Genomic DNA, 17,671 nt, shown 5'->3' with positions numbered 1-17,671 from the left:
AAGTAAAATTTATATTCTAGCTTAATTTAAGTGTAATGTGTCTGAAATTTTTTTTTAAGATTTAAACCCGACCCTTACCCCATACTCTATAAATATTTATATTTGTAAAGTGACTACTGAAAAAAAAAAAAAAAATAGTGTTTAATTTTCAATTTAATTACACAACCTTTTTCAAAGTCTTTAACACAACAGAATACAATAAAAAACAAAATCCAAAATTTCTAGTATCATGATGACCAAATGGGCATTATAGATATATTATGAATTTCCACGCAATCAAACAAAATGAAGACAAAGGAAAAAAGAAAGAAGAAAGAGATAGAGAGATGAGTGGTGGTTGTACCAACGCGGTGTAGAGAATCTAGGAAGAGATCCAGCATGAAAAGCACACCTAGGACCTAGCCAGACACTTGCAAAGGACTCTTGCTTCTCACCTTACCTCACCTACTTATAATTAAACCTATGAAACAAAAACACACACTCACACTTCTCATTCCTCTTACCTCTCTCTCTCTCTCTCTCTCTCTCATGCATATCCAAATGGAGCTACAGTCAGATGTTGCAGACACCCAACAACAAATGGAACAACAGCATTTTCATGTGCTAGCAGTTGATGATAGTCCCTTTGAGAGGAAGCTCTTGGAGAGGCTTCTCAGAGAGTGTGCATGCAAAGGTACTGTGTCTGTATATATAATTATCTATAACTACAACCCTACTGATCAACCTGCACAAATGTTTTAGTTTAGAAAATTTAGATGCAAACACAGTTTTGGTTTTTAATTATGGGATGTGTGGTCTGATAATATAGAGATTATATTCGATCTATTTATTCGTAGTTCATGAATATTAGTATTAATTATTCTTGTAATGGTTGTTGTAGCAGTGACTTGTGTGGAATCTGGGGATAAAGCTCTTGAATATTTGAACCAGCTTGATACCTACCAGAGTAACTCGGCTGACTCTACAGCTTCATTATCTTCTTCCCAATCACCACAACAAGAGGTGAGAAAATTTGCTTTTAATTTTCTAGCAATACTATTTGAGCTGGTAAAATTTAATTGAACCATTTTTGCATGATTCTAGTGCTTTTTTATTTTTATTTTTTTCAATGCAGAAACCCATTTATTCTATAGTGAGACTGAAGAGTTTTAACCATTAGTTTGTGTCTGTAGAAAATTAAAGCTACCGTTTGGAATTAGACCAAGAAAACTAACTTTATATATACGTTAAACATAATATTCCCTTTAATCTTTGACGTATTTTAAGAATATGAGCCTATCAAAACAGCAGCAGATATATGTAAAGTCAAAAGTGTTGAAATGCCGTTACACCTTAATTATTAAGAGCCTAAGCAAACAATGACACTGTCTATGTGTTTCATCTAAAGGTTTTGTCACTCCCTTAACGAACTGTTTCTTCTTAATGCTAATCTCTTCTCCCCTTCTGATCTATTTTGGATTCTTAAACTGCCACATAATTCTTGGTCCCTTTGATGGCTATTGCTCATCTTTGTCTTTTTCTTTTATTTTCAATTATTATGAAATCTTGGCCCCCCTTTGAATTGTCATTGCTGAGACCCTTGAATTTTCCCTGTAATCTACCAATAATAACATAATATATTTTGAACAATGCAGGGGTTGAAAATAAACTTGATCATTACAGACTACTCAATGCCCGGGATGAGCGGCTATGATTTGCTAAAAACAGTCAAGGTTAGCCACTATCACCAGTCACCACTATCTTCATGATTCCTTCTTTAGACTAATCTACATGCATGCCTAGCTCACAATAATTAGTGAACTTTTGGAAAAGTTAATTCACAACTTGACCAAAGAGAGTGGATTTGAGAGAAAAACGTGTGTTTCTACTTACTAGTAAAGGAAATGTTGAATTCTTTTTCAAAAAAGAGGTCACTACAATTTATGGAAATTATTCAGCTCTACATACAAACCATGCTTAGAGATAAGGACATATGCCTAAAAAAAACGGCTATATAAATGACATGTCACTTACTTTATATATTTTTTAATTTTTAATTTTAATATATGAATTATGAATGTCTTCGTTTTCCAATGAAATGGAGAAGATTTATTTTTTCGCAACTTTTTATGTCAATCTCAGATTTTGCACTGTAATATGAATAATGACACTTATTTGTTTGAATAATTGCGTTTAGTTGGGATTTTTGAAAGCACACACTTAACATAATTGGTTCATTTCACTCTGAGAAGTCAAATAAATAGTAGTAAAAATAAATTTTTATTAAAATCCAAAAGATCTTACAAAATCTTTATTTGTCTTACTTTTCTTTAGTATTTTATTGGGTGGCTAAAGCAAAAGTCTTGCCTACACATGCAGGGATCTTCATCTTCTTGGAAAGACATACCAGTAGTGGTCATCTCATCAGAGAACGTACCCTCTAGAATAAGCATGTAAGTTTCTCACTCTTTTCATACATATTTATCTTTATAATTTCCGAAATATTTGGGACAAATTTTCTTCACAAATGCTAGGTGACAAAGTTATAAAATAGATCAACTTTATTTGCATATATGGGTCATTACTAACATTATTTTTTATTAATATCAGTCACAAACATACAATTATTGTGTGGAAAAAATTTGTTTCGTAGTTATTGTCATTTCTTTGAATGAAGGGTTCGTATCTCATTTCTTTTTTTTTTATCATAAGGTTCATATCTCATTTCTTGGACATATTTAGGACCTTGACTAGATATGTAACTATCTATGATTGACTTGACAGGTGCTTGCAAGAAGGGGCAGAGGAATTCCTTCTGAAGCCTCTAAAGCTATCAGACTTGAAGAACCTTCAGCCTCACCTTCTGAAATCTTTAGTACATTATAATAAGGACACCAAGTGTTCCACTGACACTGGTAATAATAATAATAATGACAACGTTGTCAAGATGAACAACAACGTTATAAGCAAGAGGATAGCAATGTCTCCAGAGCCATCAGAGAGAAGACCTAAACCGAAGGAATTAGCTGTGGTGTAAATACTACAGTAGCACAAGTAATGGGTGGTGCATATATATATATATGATGAAGGAATATATGTTTTAGTAAGTTTTTGTAGCCAAGAATTTTCATTCCTTACAGTTAAGCAGTTTATATACAAGAGGTGGTTTGGGTTGAGCTCAATAATTAAAGAAGAGTTTCACACACACTATGAGACACAAAGTACGCACTAACTTTTTTTTGCAATACTGTGACTTAGTCTGCACTAAACATAACCCATTAGAAAATAATGGAAAGAACGAGGATAAAAAAATACCCAATGTTTTACAAAGATGAAAACGTGAAAAAGTGCACAAAGCTTTTTCCGTTTTTCGAGTAAACATACATACTACACATAATAGTCAGCTATGTCTGAGTGGTAATTCGTGTTCGCGTATCGGGTTTGTGTCGTGTCAACTTATACGTATCCGACTATACAGGTCAATACTAACTCGACATGTTTATTAAACGGGTCAAGATTCCTCAACCCTAACACGACCCATTTATTAAACGAGTCAGTCGTGTCGACCTGTTTATCTGATTTTATCAAAATGAAGAAAAACATTTATGGAAAAACAAGGAAATAATATTTTAAATATAAAATTCAGAACTAATGAGTAATTATATCACAAATAATCATTCAAAACTAAAACATATCTCAAAATCATGAATAATCAATCACGATACGTCAAAGAAAATAAACTACAACAACTAATAAGTTTATATACCTATAGTTTGAATGGTATATTGATAAAGTTTCATTTAATTAAACGGGTCAGACGGGTCAAATGGGTTTCATAAGTTGAACCCTAACCCAACCTGTTTATCAAACGGGTTCGTCGTGTCAACCCGAATATAACACGAACCCATTAAGCCTCAACCTATAACCTGCTAATTTCGTGTCGTGTCGTGTCCGGTTCACGGGTCGTGTCCAATTTTGCCACCCCTAACTATGTCGACATTCATACGAATAGGAATTATTCTGGTTTACATAATACTCCCGTTTCACACAATGAGTCATGGTAATCATTATTTCTCACATGATAATAAGTTAATCATCATGCCAATTAAATTCACGAAAAAACTCACAATTATATAAGAGAATGAAGAATAAGTCCTTTGCTTTGAAAGTAACAAATAACTCTTGATAACATAATCTAGCTTGTCAAATTCATTTAGAATGATAAAATTACCGAATTAGTTGAAAAGCCACTATAGTAAATTCCAAATGTATATTATATAGGAACATGTTAACAAGTGCTCTAAGAGCACAAGTTAAAATTTTTTTTTTTTTTAAATAAATGCTCAATTATAAGCTGTAGCGCACACTTTTCAAAAAATAATATATATTAGTTAATTATTCATTAACAAAGTTCTATTATAAATGGGATTTTGTTAAAGGAAAATGTTTCTCTTCAAATTAGCTTGAAGAGAAACTATTCAAACTCCTACTATATCTTTTTATTGAATGTCTCCCTGCTTGCAAAATTTTAAAAAGATTAAAGATTAAAGATGAATAGCTATGTCATCAATAACATGTTTAAATTTTAAGTTTTTGTGATAAAATATTGTGTATAAAAAATAAGTTTATTAATCAAATGGTAAACAACACATGATTTGAACGAAATTTGATGTGTTATAACATAAAGGACATACAATTTAATGGTTAGATTTTCCATTTTCAAATTCAATAAAAAAAATATATAGGATGAGTTTAAAGGAATTATCTCTGAACTAGAGAAACTTTGACCTTTGTTAAAAAGTTCTCACACTCCTAGATTGAGGAATCAATTGTGTCTAGGGATGGCAATGAAGAGGGGTGGGGTCGAAGGATGAAGTTTTCACCCCCGCCCGCATAGTTTTGTCTTGCCCTATCCTCGCCCCGTATAACAGGAAAAAGTTTCTTGCTTATCTCCACCTTTTGGGACCCCGCAGAACTCCGCCCTATCCCGTAAAACTCTACTTTTTGTTAATTTTTCTCACAACTATTACAATTTTTTTTTAATAAAACATGTTATATTAATAAAAATATACTTGAAATTACAATCAAATTTATCCCATCAAATCAAACTAATTTTTAACAAAAACTAAAGAATATTATCCAAGTGTTTAATAAATATCACAAAAAAAAATTTCATAGTATAAAAAATAACAAAATAGAGGTAGAGAGCCACGTTGGGTAGCATAAAATAAGCTAATATTGATATATTTGTTTAAATAATAGGATTTTAGAGTGTGAAAATTTTACAAGGTGTACAAAGCAAGGTTTTTTTCTGAATAGCTCTTTCTTGGATGTTGAACTGGGGAGTAATCTATCATTTGTGTGGTGTTCCCTACTAGCTGCTAGAGACATCATTCATGCCAGTTCAAGGTGGAAAATTGGAGATGGCCGAAAGATATTAGTAGCAATTTATTCTTGGCTACCCGTTCTCCGGTCTTCTTGAATGCACCATCAATGGATATGAGAGTTTATGACTTAATATATGAGGACACTCGACAATGGGATAGGGGAAAGTTCTTTGCTACTTTTGATCGTCAAACATGTGAGGCGATACTGACTTTGCCCCTCAAACACCAAAATTCACAAGACAAGCTGATTTGGAAGGAGAATGGAGCAGAAAATTTATCAGTCAAAACAGCTTATCAAGTGGCTCTCTGCTTAAAGCACCCTAATCATGCTGAACACTCATCGATGCAAGCCCACGGTTCCACCTGGGGGAAAATATGAAAGCTTAATGTGCCACCAAAAGTCTGTACATTCCTATGGAGGGCCTGTTTAGGATGCTTGACCACATGGGAGAATTTGCACAAGAACAAGTCAGGGTTGAAGCGATCTGTGAGCTGTACTGCCAGCACCTCAAGACAACTAGCCATGTGCTATGGGAGTGTCCATTTGTGAGTAATGTTTGGGCTCTATTTAAAGGCAGGATCCAGAAGTGCAAGAATGAGTCTAGCGATTTCTTCCTCCTTTGCAACAGATGCAACAGGTGCAACAGAAGCTTAGGAGCTGTTTTGATTTAGTGTTTTTCATCACTCATCATTCTGTTTTCATCACCCGTAACTCAAAACTGGTGGGTCTCATAGTTGTTTGGTTTGTTTGGATTTGTTTTCAGTTTTTGTTTCCATTACTCAATTCTCTAATTTTTGAGTGATGAGTTATGGAAACTGAAAACAACTTTTAGATGTTTTTGAGTTATGAAAATAGAGTTATGATGACATTTTGGTAAATACACACATATTTGAGGGACCCACAGTCAGAGAGTAGTCAAATCCGATCTGGTCTTCTTCTTTTTTCCTTTCACATTGGGTCTAGTCTTCTTCTTCTTCTTCTTCTTCTTCTTTTTCCCTTTCACGCTAGGTCTGGTCTTTTTTTTTTTTTTTTTTTCTTCTTTTCTTTCCTTTTCACATTAGGTTTCTGGGTTTGGTTTCTTTTTTTTTCTTTTCTTTCACGCTAGGTCTGGGTTGATTTCTCTATTCTTCTCTTCTTCTTTTTTCTTTTTTCTTCTTTTCTTTCCTTTTCACATTGGGTTTCTGGGTTTGGTTTCTTTTTTTTTTTTCTTTTTCCATTCCTTTTCACTAGGTTCGGTGAGTTTGGGTATTGGGGGTTGAAGGGGAAAAAAAAAAAAGTAAAAGCTACACCAAGTCAATCTATGGGTCCCACAAAAAGTAAAATTTTTTGAGTTATCAAAATTGGAAACAAGTATCAAACATGCCACCTTAGGAAGTTGTGGTATTTTCAGTGATAAGTGATGAGTGATGAAAATTGAGTAAGGAGTGATGAGTGATGGTTTTTTAAAAACCAAACAGCCCCTTAATTCTGTTGAATTGGAGAAATGGGCAACCACAGCTTGGGCAATCTGGAATGCAAGAATAGGTATTATTTTAAGCTGGTCTAGGTTCACCCGAAGTTTATTTTCAAGAGCACTCATGGCTTATTGGAGGAATATCAAAGTTTAATGGCTATGCAGAGTTTATAGAGACTTCCTTTTCTCATTGTACTTTCGGTCTTTGGGACCTAGTTTTTGGGGACATCACTACAGGTAGTTGGTGTTCCTCCCGATGCTAGTTTTTAACTACTTTTTACTTGTACTCTTTCATTAGTTTCTAATAAAACTTTTCTATCGTTTTGAGCTAAAAAAAAAAATTATAAAAAATTTACAATTATAACCTTTATCAATGTAGGGACAGGGCGAGGTGAGGCAAGTCTAAAAAGTCTAAACCCATCACCCGGCTTTACCACCTTCCTTTGTAGGGTAAAGAAAACTCGCGTGAGGGGAAGGGCAAGTCAAGCAAGACAGAGCAAAACAACCATTCCTAATTGTGTCCTGTTGCATTGATAGTAACAAAAGCAAATAAACGTATATCTATTATCAACTAGGTCTCATTGAATTGGATAGCAATATTTCTAGGGCTATCTAGAATGATCCGAGACCCAACCCACCCGAGGAAACCGACCAGATCCGATCCAACTCGACTACTCCGGCGGTTGATGGCAGATCTTCAACCCCAGAAACCGATTCTGGCAAGTTGGTCTTGGTTTTCCTCCCCTAAAACCCAAAAAATCCGAACTGACCGAAGAAACATAGAGTCTAACGAAAAATTCCAATTTCTAGTGAAAAAAACCTAGATTATGGTCAAAGTTTTCCAGATCCCGGCGAAAAAACCCAAATTCCAGCGATATTTCACTTAGATCTGGTGAGATTTTGATCAAATCTGGTGAAATCTCATCGAATTTGGTGAGATTTTCACCGGATCTAGCGAAATATCATAAAATCCAATGAGACTTTCGTTGGATCTAAGTTTTTCTCGCCGTCTTCTCAGATCTGTGACTCCGACCGACTCGCCCGCTACCTATTAATGGTTTGATCCGCCCGATCTGATTACTCCGGCGGTTGATGGCGGGTTCATGTTTTGCCACCCGATTTCGGCAGGTCAATTCCGAGTTGGGCACAAACCTGACCCAAACCAACCTGTGGACAGCCCTAAATATTTCTTTTAATTAACCCATGTGCAACTACATCCATAAACACAAACTAAAAATAAAAAAACTCAGCCTTAATCCACTGCTAAATACTCGTTACCCAACCCGACCCTAATAAATGATCTTTTTTTGGTAGAGATAAGTAGATGACCCTTATAAATGATTTGTACTAGTAGAGATGCTAAGATGCACATCTCAATCTCATTAGGATGTGCTCAAAGTAATGATATTAAAGTCTTTTGACTCTTGAAGGAATTTCTTACCAGGGAAGATTAGTTGTACTGAAATGAGATTTTTTTTTATACAAGATAAAAATTCTGCTATAGCCTTAAGTGTAAATGTGTATGAAGTTCCCTCCTAAAAACTCGAACCTTAGCCATTTTCCCTCACATTCACAGACACTTATACTTGTTGAATAACCAACAAACCAAGGTTGCACAGTGGTGTTACTCGAATAAGATTTAACTGTTGATCAACTTGAAACTTTATATATGGAAATCGACTCCTTCAGTGAACCTCCATTTTCAGAACTCTACAATCATGAGAAATTATTGTGTAATCTCGGAGTACCGTAAATGCATACTCCCTCATCTTACATGAATGGTAAGTCTCACTAATTAAATTCATGGTGAGACCCACTATTCATATGAAAAGAAAAGGTACGCATTTATAATACTTTGGAAGTACTTAATAATTTTCTCACAATCATTTAGAGCATCATTTAAAGCAGTAATTCCAACAAGATCATGAAAAAAAATGAAAATGAAAGAAAAGAAGAAGAAGATTCCAACGTTACACAAGCAATTTTGAACTATTGGCATCTGAAATTAAACTGTTCCCGCTTAATTTATAACTTTGATGAAAGGTGTTTCTACAGCCACAAAACTGTTACACTGTAAACTATGCTCCCAAAGCTACTACAAGCTACAGACTACTAAAGATAACTCCCATTTTATTCATAGAAACAGAATTTTAGAGTCATAGAAGAAGAGTAACTGGCAGGGAGGGGAGATCAGGCATTGGAATCATGCTACCATTTTTGTATAGAGCCATTATACACGATAAATGTGCAACTGTGTATGTCTCTATCCTCTTGACTCTAATAAGCTGTCCTGCATGAGAGAAAACATCAATAAATTCCATTAAGAGAGGATCAGACTAAATTATGATCAGCCAGGTAATACATCTTATCATCTTCAAGATTAAATAAAATTCATTTTGAGGTACGGCCTCATCCATTTCTCTCAATTTTTGAATTACTAAGCATGAAAAAAAAATTAAAATAAATAAATAAATAAGCATCTCCAATAATTAATGGCAAACATGAGCATCTATTGTAAGTTGTAACAGATAAATCCTCCAAAACCAGCCCAAGAATCTAATCCTTTATCATATTAGACCTAGTAATTCTTGCATTATATCTATGCAACACGGTCACACCCCCATTCTTCATTTTACCCATTTTTTTAAAATATAAATTCTTGAGGCCAGACTCTTAAGAGGAGCCACAAAAAGGAGAATTGATAATAAGAATAAAGAAAAAATGCCAATAGCACTATAGCTCAAATGGCACCTCCTTACTCCTTGTAAGAGCAAGATGGACAGTGAGATTGTAGGTTCAAGATCCACAGCTACAAATTACCTTCTTTAGAGCTCATCTTTTGATGCATCTTGTGAGGTGGTTTTGTCTTCTGAAGTAGTTTTGTCTTGTGAGGTAGTTTTATCCCGATTCTTTTCAATGTATTCTATGATGCCTTCCTTGGTCCTATCACCATCATACTGCAACAGGTCTCCATTTGCAGACTTGAAGTACAAAGTTGGGTAACCTTTGACATCAAAGGTATCACTTGGGATATCATTTGCAGTTGCATCCTAGGAAGAGGCAGGAAATAGTATCAAAACATATTGTACAGTCGACCATATATAAAGATTATTACTAATTTCTATAAAGATTATTACTAATTTCTACAGAGTTTGTCAACTGAGCAGTAAAAGAAAATCTTACTGTAAGAAAAAAAAATAAACCATGACAGCAGATAACAGAGGAAACATATCAGGTTGAGTCTCATCCATACAAATTCATGAAAGAAGTATTGATTTAAGACCAAGGAATCGGTCAGAATAGCTGCATGCCTAGTTTGCTAAAACTTTGAATATTTTCTAATAAACTTTTCTTAACAAATTTAAAAGATGCTACAAATCTAAAGCAGATTCCTTGTATGCTGGAGATGTATAATGCATATAAATCAGTTCGGCCAATATTTTCTAATAAATTTTTCTTTACAAATTTAAAAGATACTACAAATCTAACGCAGATTCCTTGTATTCTGGAGATGCATAATGAATATAAATCAGTTCGGCCAACAATTTTAATAATGATCAGAATGCCACTAACACTGAAGGAGAAAAGAAGATATTAAATCCTTGCATGATTATTGAGCAGAAAGGTTTAAATATCCTGAAGTTTAATACACACAATGTTCTGAATAAATCTTTTGTTATGTGTGCAATTGATAAAAACAGATGCGGTGACCCCCTTAAATCATACTATTCAGCAGTTATACTTTCCCTGCTTTGATGTATGTTTTCTATCATTTCTTATATTTTGGATTTTTTTTTTTTGTTCAGTTAATCCTAACTTTTGAAGTCTTAATATTGTGTCTTGCCAAGAAAGATTATAGACCAGTTTGTTATACAACCATCGCTAGTATAGTAAATTTACAATTATAAAAAATTTAAAAATCTAAGTGGACATTTGTGCACAGATTGTGTAGACAACAAAGACTTATAATATGCATACAACAGTATTCCTAAAGTCAAACAAGTAAATAGAGCTTACAAGCTTTGCAATAATAACAGCAGCATCATTTTCATACGAGACAGCAACTTCATCCAGGATTGGAGCCAACTTTTTGCAGTGCCCACACCAAGGAGCATAAAACTCTATGAGAACTGCAAAGTGAAACACTTAAATGTAACTATAATTTCCACATAATAATCACAAGAAAAAAATAATTCAAAGCATAAAATAAGGTACTGAACATTAATTGATGTGTGTGTGTATGTATTAGGGGTGTCCACGGGAACCCGAAAACTGACCCACCCACCCAAACCGTCCGGGCCAACCCGAAAACCGGCCGACCCGATGCCAACGATGGTCGGAGACGGGTCTCCACCCCCAAAAACCAACTGATGGGGGTCGGATGGCGGGTTTTCTTCTTCAAAACCCGATATACCCGATCCAACCGAGGAAACCCATGAAAGAAGGCCGGAGTTACATAGATCCGTTCAGATTCATCAATATTCCAGTGAACGTTTGGTAGTTTTTGGTTAGATCCGGTGAAAATCTGGGTTTTCTTCCTTAGATCCGGCGGAGAGATGAAGATTTTGCTTAGATCTACGCTTGATCCAGCGGTGAGATGAAGATTGCGCTTCGATTTTCACTTATATCCGGCGATAGAGATGAATTTTTCGCTCAAATCTAAGCTTGAAGTGATGGTTTTTGCTTCGATTTTTGCTTAGATCCGGTGATTTTCACTCAAATCTGGGCTTGATGTGGGGACTTTGAGCTTCGATCCGGCAAAGATTTGGTGCTTCCGGCGATAGAGATGAATTTTTCGCTCAAATTTGAGCTTCATGTGATGTTTTTGCTTCAATTTATGCTTAGATCTGTGATTGTCGCTCAAATTTGGGCTTGATGTGTTAATTTTGAGCTTCGATCCAGCAAAAATCCGGTGATTGTAACTCAGTATGAGGCCGACCGACCCAACCATTATCCATCGGAGTCCGATTTGACTAGACCCGAGGTCGTCTACGGTCGGTGGCGGGTTGTTCAGCCGTCCACCTGATGTAAGCAGGTCGGTTGCAGGTTGGGCATTAATCCGACCCCGACCAACCCGTGGACACCCCTAGTAGTATATATATCAGTTTTTCTTGGTCCCCATACCCTAAAGCAATTCAATTCTTTAAACAAAATCCTCCATTATCATAACTTCACAACAATAGAACTAACCAGTAGAAGTTCTGGAGTCCAAATCTTCTGTCCCACTTTTTCCTGCTCCACTCTATACTCCACTAATAAAAACTTGCCACGTGTTCATCTAATTAATTAAATACTATCATTATTGACTTATTAATGCTACGGTTATTAATCAATAGTAGTATTTAATTAATTAGGTAAACACATGACAAGTTTTTATTGGTGGAGTATAGAATGGAGTAGGAAAAGTGGGATAGAAGATTTGAACTCGAAGTTCTGTAGATATCATAAATCTTTCATGGCCTCATCCACCAATTTAAATCACGAAGGAAGAAAAAAGCAGAAAAAAAAAATACAGCTATTTTATAGGGGCAGACAATTTATGTGCAAATTAAGTATTGAGGAAATGACCTTAAAATTGGGCTTTCACTGATTGCAGATTTTGAATATAATTTTTCATTCACGGAGAATTTTAACTCACTCACAAAACAATGCAAGGACATCCATAGACAACATATCAAAATCATTATGTTTTCCACAGATCTTTCCCCGACATTTTTCCAAGGTTAGTCAAAAACAAAATCTTTTATACTACAGCAAACTTAGATGTCTTCACAGTTCCTAAACTTATGGTAGCTCCCCTCCCCACCCTACCCCACCCCACCTCCCCCAACCAACGCACAGAGACAGAGAAGAACATGATTAGGAATCATATCACAGGACGGAAGCAAGAAATACAACAAGTCTTTACAAATGCGATGTGTAAAGAATAAGGAGAATAATATAAATCATTTTGATGACAAGTTGACAACAGAAAGCACCATGTTTAACACAGTTTAAAATAGCATGATTTGGAAAGCATCAGATATTATATTGATCCAATTAGAGATTTTGTCCACATGCCATAAGGATCAAGTGAACAAATATATCCTATTGATGGAAACAAACACCTCTGCATAGAGCAATTTTTGGAATTCTCTTTATAGGTAAATACATATCATGCACCCTCCCAACGTTGTTTAATGGAGGAGGCAGAGGAATTTGGTCAAAAAAATATTGGCATTAATTGTTGGATGCTTATCTAATCCAAATTCAAAAGCTGTACTTAGTCCACACAGTTCAAGGTTAAGACAGCATGTGTTGCTCCCTCAATTAAAATATCTCCACTACAGAATAATCCTATTTTACAGAAAAGAAATAGAATTGTACATTAAAAAAAAAAAAAGGTACAGCACTAAAGGACAGGAATGCTTAGCCGCACCAAACATCAAAGCAACAGAGTAAGCAGACTTACACACCAATACATGACATGAATAAAGTTAGTTTTACTCACCATTCTTTCCAGAGTTGAAAACTATGTCCTGCAGGGTATCAGCAACAACCACTTTCACAGGCTCATTGTTAGATTCAGGAATAGGCTCTGACTTTTTATATGCCGGGACTTCACCATCCTGCAATTGTGTTCTTCAGTCAGAATGGAATTAAATGGATTCCAAACCCACCCCCACCCCCAAAACATTTTTACCACAAACAAGCACACACCCAAAAAACTAAAATAAAATAAAATACAAAGGAAATCTATGTCCACAATATCCTATCACTGGAAAAAGGATAAAGTTATCAAGAACATAGTCCATCCTAAAAGCTACTTTTGCTTTACATGTATCCTACATGAAAAAAAAAACAAAAAAAAGCAAGGATCACCTTGTATGCTTTCACCCAAGGTGCAATATGATCCGGCTCCAAGTTTGCTTTCAAATATTTCTGTCCATTATCCTTCTGGATGATGATTAGAGGCACTTGATCTTCGCTAAGTCCAAAATACTGATCATACAAACCAAAACATTTACCACATCAAAGGAACATACTGAGTAAATAACCAAAACCAGTCATAGGATGCAAACATACTAACCTGGAAGGCACCTTGACTAGCATCCAGATCTCCAATCAGAAAGCTTATTCCTTCTCCTTTAAATTGCTCAGCAACTTCGCGATACTTTGATTGAAAGGGATCAGCAACTTCATTGCTGAAGTTCAAGAACAACATGGCCTACCAATTTCCAAAACTTCTATTTAGAAGATGATCAATAGTATCTACGGGAGAAAATAGAAATTATACTCTTTTTTTATAAGTGCGAAATTATACATAAATTATTGAAAGAGACAAAATGCAGAAAACGGACCTGCAAGATTAATGCATGTCCCAGTGAAATGATAACCCAGCAAGCATTACAACAATCCAAAATTAGAGAAAATCCAAACCCAAACCCAAAGCGAGAAGAGGATTGCCACACATATCAAAACACAACATTGAAGAAATAAATATAAAGTTAATGTGCGAGAGAGAGAGTTGCAAAACCCACACTGGGATAAAAATAAAAAAACAACCCCCTTCATTTGTGGTACTTCCTATTGGTTTCCTAAGAGTAGGTGTCTAAAATGAAGAAAAAAAATCCAAAACTATATTGAGGTTTGGGGAGAATGGAGACAAATGTCACTATGCACTATTTTTATGTATATGAAAGGAAGGATAGACAAATTCATAAAGATTTTTGACTTGATCCTTGTTGTAGAGTCTATGTTGTGGAGCCAGGTTAAGAGCCTTCATTTTGGGTCTTACTTGAGTCTCTTTTTTGTGCTTTCTTACTGATGTTACTCATCCCATCAGATAAGACCAATCCCCACTACATATTTTCATGCACGTAAGGTGAGAGTTCATAACCTCTACCCATTTAATGATATTTGTTACTTAAAAATTAAAAAATTTAATAAAAGAGAGAGAAAGAGAGGGACTGAGTCAACAATGTCGTGTGTTGCAGCAACAGTGGGTTCTTTACCATGTACAAAACCAAATTAGTAGACAAAGGAAATATACTTGATTAATCAAATACCTTAGCGTTGGGACTGTTAAAGAATTTGACAACAAAGGGATGGTTGTTTGGATCGCTATTAAAGACGGTCACAACAGGCAAACTGGATCCTTCAACAAACTTCTCTAAAGCATCCACATGGAAGTCCTGCATGCATGTACATATTAAAACAAATTAGTATTTAATTTTTTTTTTTTTTTTAAACCTGCAATTAACATATAAAAAAGATAAAACCATCTGTTCTGAAATTTATTAAATCTATGATACCTGGAAATCAACAAAAAGTTCATCAAATGGCTTGAACAGCCTAACTATGGGCCCAGTCACTGATGATTCCCCACGTGGAAGGAATTTGGCATCTGAAGTATGACCAAACTCGTACTCAGAGCGCAATTTTTCGGCAAGAGCTGTGAAATTCTCAAACTCCTCCCCAGAAAATTTTGGGAATACACCAACCTGTATGGATATGTAAATATGTGTTTATAGACTACAATTTAGGGGGGGGGGGGGGGAGGGGGGAAACAAACAAACAAAAAAAGCACATAGCATCAAGCACATACAATGAAGATCTTCTTGTCATCAATAAGACTGCTAGCATCTTCCACAGATTTTATTTCAGCAGATGCAGGGCCTCTTTGTTTCTTCAAATAAGCAACAATACCATCTGCATCACGCGGACCTTTGTACTCTTGAGCATGCTTTCCTCCATTTCTTAAAATTTTAATTGTGGGGAAACCCTTAACCTCAAATTCGGTTGCAAGCTCTTTGTTTACTTCTTCATTGGCATCAACTTTTGCTAGAGTAATTGGAGGGTCATGACTGCTCAATACAGATGCAGCTTTCTCATACTACAAAAGAAGGTTATTTATGTGGTCAACAAAATGAACGAAAACAAGGTTACCACCTCAGAAACTATCCAAAATGTGGAATAAAACCATATTTAAACACTCTAATTTAGAAGGACTTATTACCTCTGGAGCAAGCTTCTTACAGTGGCCACACCTAGAAGAAAAGGAAATAAAAAGGTAAAACATTAAAATTGAAAAAGAGACCTAACAAACAGGCACAGACAAAGAAAGAGAAGAAGGATTTACAACCCTTCTGTACAAACTTATAAGCACATTTCTTTACCACTTTGTTTTTCCAATTCAATCATTGCATGTATACATTTAGCTATACACAACACATAAATTGGAAACTCAAGCATATAACTTCTACATAAAAATTGCTTCAAATTAAGATAGGCATTGCATACAAAATAGTGGAAATTGAATCCTCATGACATTTCCCACCAATGGCCTGTAATTGATACACAAAAGCCCGCTAAAATTGACTTTACTATAATACCAACTAATCAATGATAGCTATCATGGTAAAATTGATTCAATTTTCACCAAAGCAAATTACTATATCGAATCCATGGAATTAAATTAAATATTCATATATAAATTCGAATTCCAAACCTTTTTTTTTTTTTACTTCAAATTCGAATTCGCTTGGGAAGCATTAACTATCTATAGTTTTTGTCCAATAAAGGGCCCATTGGACCTGTGATCATCTATATAATAGTAACTAACTTTGGTAAAGGCAAGATTCAATCTCAGATCCAATATCTTTTATTTAAATATACCCAAATATTAAAAACAGATATACAGACAAAAAGCATGTATAAAAATAAAATCCTCAACTCTTTATATATATATATATATATATAATAAATTAATCTAAACACTACATGCAGAAAAAGAAGACAACTCGATCTTGAATTCAGAAAAACCAACTCTTAATTTGAAATTATAATTCCCCTAATTTCTTAACATTTCCAATCTAAAATTGTCACAAATAATCAAGACAAAAAGTATATATAAAAAAAAAAATCTTAAAAACTTTCCGATTTAAATCAAATGTTAAAATTCTCATTATCTTATGCGTTAATCTAAACACTACATGCAGGAAAAGTAGTCAACTTGAGCTTGAATTCACAAAAACAAGTCTTAAATTCATATGCAAAAGCAAAAGCAAATTGAAAAATTGATTCACAAATGTTCCAAATCACAATTGAGAATTCAAATATAAAGATGAAAACAATTAGAACAGATTAGAAGTACAACGCAGATCTATGAAAAAACAAGAATCGTAATTATACCATGGGGCGTAGAACTCAACAACGATGAAGTCTTGCTTGCTAACAATGTCGGAGAAGTTGGTGTGGTCCAAGGTGAGAACAAACTCCTTCGATTCCGCTTCTTCAGCGCTGATTCTAGTAAACGACGACGAAGCGAAGATCGTCAAAGCAAACAGAAAAAAGAAAATCGAAACCCTAATCGCCATTGCTGCTAAATTCTCTATGTCTGTGTGTTTGTGCTGAGAAAGTGTGAGAGATTTGGGGGGGGTTTTTTAAGGCACAGCAAAAGAGTAGAGAGAGAGAGCGAGACAAACATGGGAAGTGCCACGCACGTGAGCTTTTTTTTTTTCATTTCCTACTCGCGCTGAGTTCTGGTGACGAAGCTACTCGCTCCAAGTGTGGTATATTTTCGACGTGGAGGGTTTTTATTGGTCAGAGCTCGTCACACGTATGCTGTTTAGGTAACTGTCGTTTTGAGATTGGGAGAGTACAGAGAGTGTGTGTTTTCGAAATCTTGGAACTGAGTTTTTTAGAGTACTGAAAGGCGTATTAAGGTTTGAGTAAGCTTGACCACTTAGATTTCGCCACGTCGGATAAGTGTGACTTTTTAAGACGAGGATATGTTTCGATTTGACCGCTTCTGCATCGCCTTTGGTCTTCTTGTTCTTGCGTACACAATTTCTCAGCTTTTCATTTTTT

The 17,671-nt window shown here is 35.1% G+C and overlaps 2 protein-coding genes across 3 annotated transcripts; one reads left to right on the top strand and one right to left on the bottom strand.

Annotated features, from left to right (window-relative positions):
- The first annotated feature begins 353 nt into the window (after positions 1 to 353).
- Positions 354 to 3,164, top strand: LOC142621045 (two-component response regulator ARR17-like). Its single transcript, XM_075794362.1, has 5 exons — positions 354 to 673; positions 884 to 1,002; positions 1,635 to 1,712; positions 2,359 to 2,432; positions 2,764 to 3,164. The coding sequence occupies exons 1-5, from the start codon at positions 463 to 465 to the stop codon at positions 3,014 to 3,016; spliced, it is 735 nt and encodes a 244-aa protein (XP_075650477.1). The 5' UTR covers positions 354 to 462; the 3' UTR covers positions 3,017 to 3,164.
- Positions 3,165 to 8,820: 5,656 nt separating this feature from the next.
- Positions 8,821 to 17,269, bottom strand: LOC142621209 (protein disulfide-isomerase). 2 transcript variants are annotated; one of them, XM_075794527.1, is made up of 11 exons: positions 16,994 to 17,269; positions 15,819 to 15,849; positions 15,408 to 15,695; positions 15,115 to 15,303; positions 14,869 to 14,994; positions 13,890 to 14,027; positions 13,682 to 13,801; positions 13,311 to 13,428; positions 10,838 to 10,950; positions 9,641 to 9,870; positions 8,821 to 9,110 (listed from the first exon to the last, which is right to left on the bottom strand). In XM_075794527.1, the coding sequence occupies exons 1-10, from the start codon at positions 17,176 to 17,178 to the stop codon at positions 9,646 to 9,648; spliced, it is 1,533 nt and encodes a 510-aa protein (XP_075650642.1). In that variant the 5' UTR covers positions 17,179 to 17,269; the 3' UTR covers positions 8,821 to 9,110; positions 9,641 to 9,645. The 2 variants fall into 2 exon arrangements, with proteins under 2 accessions (XP_075650642.1, XP_075650643.1); XM_075794528.1 differs by having other exon boundaries at positions 8,821 to 9,105; positions 16,994 to 17,226.
- Between the last annotated feature and the right edge of the window lie 402 nt (positions 17,270 to 17,671).

The sequence above is a fragment of the Castanea sativa genome, chromosome 12 (genome assembly GCF_040712315.1).
Source record: "Castanea sativa cultivar Marrone di Chiusa Pesio chromosome 12, ASM4071231v1".
Classification (NCBI taxonomy): Eukaryota; Viridiplantae; Streptophyta; class Magnoliopsida; order Fagales; family Fagaceae; genus Castanea; species Castanea sativa.
Note: the sequence above shows the minus strand (reverse complement) of the source record. Positions and strands in the feature narration are given on the sequence as shown.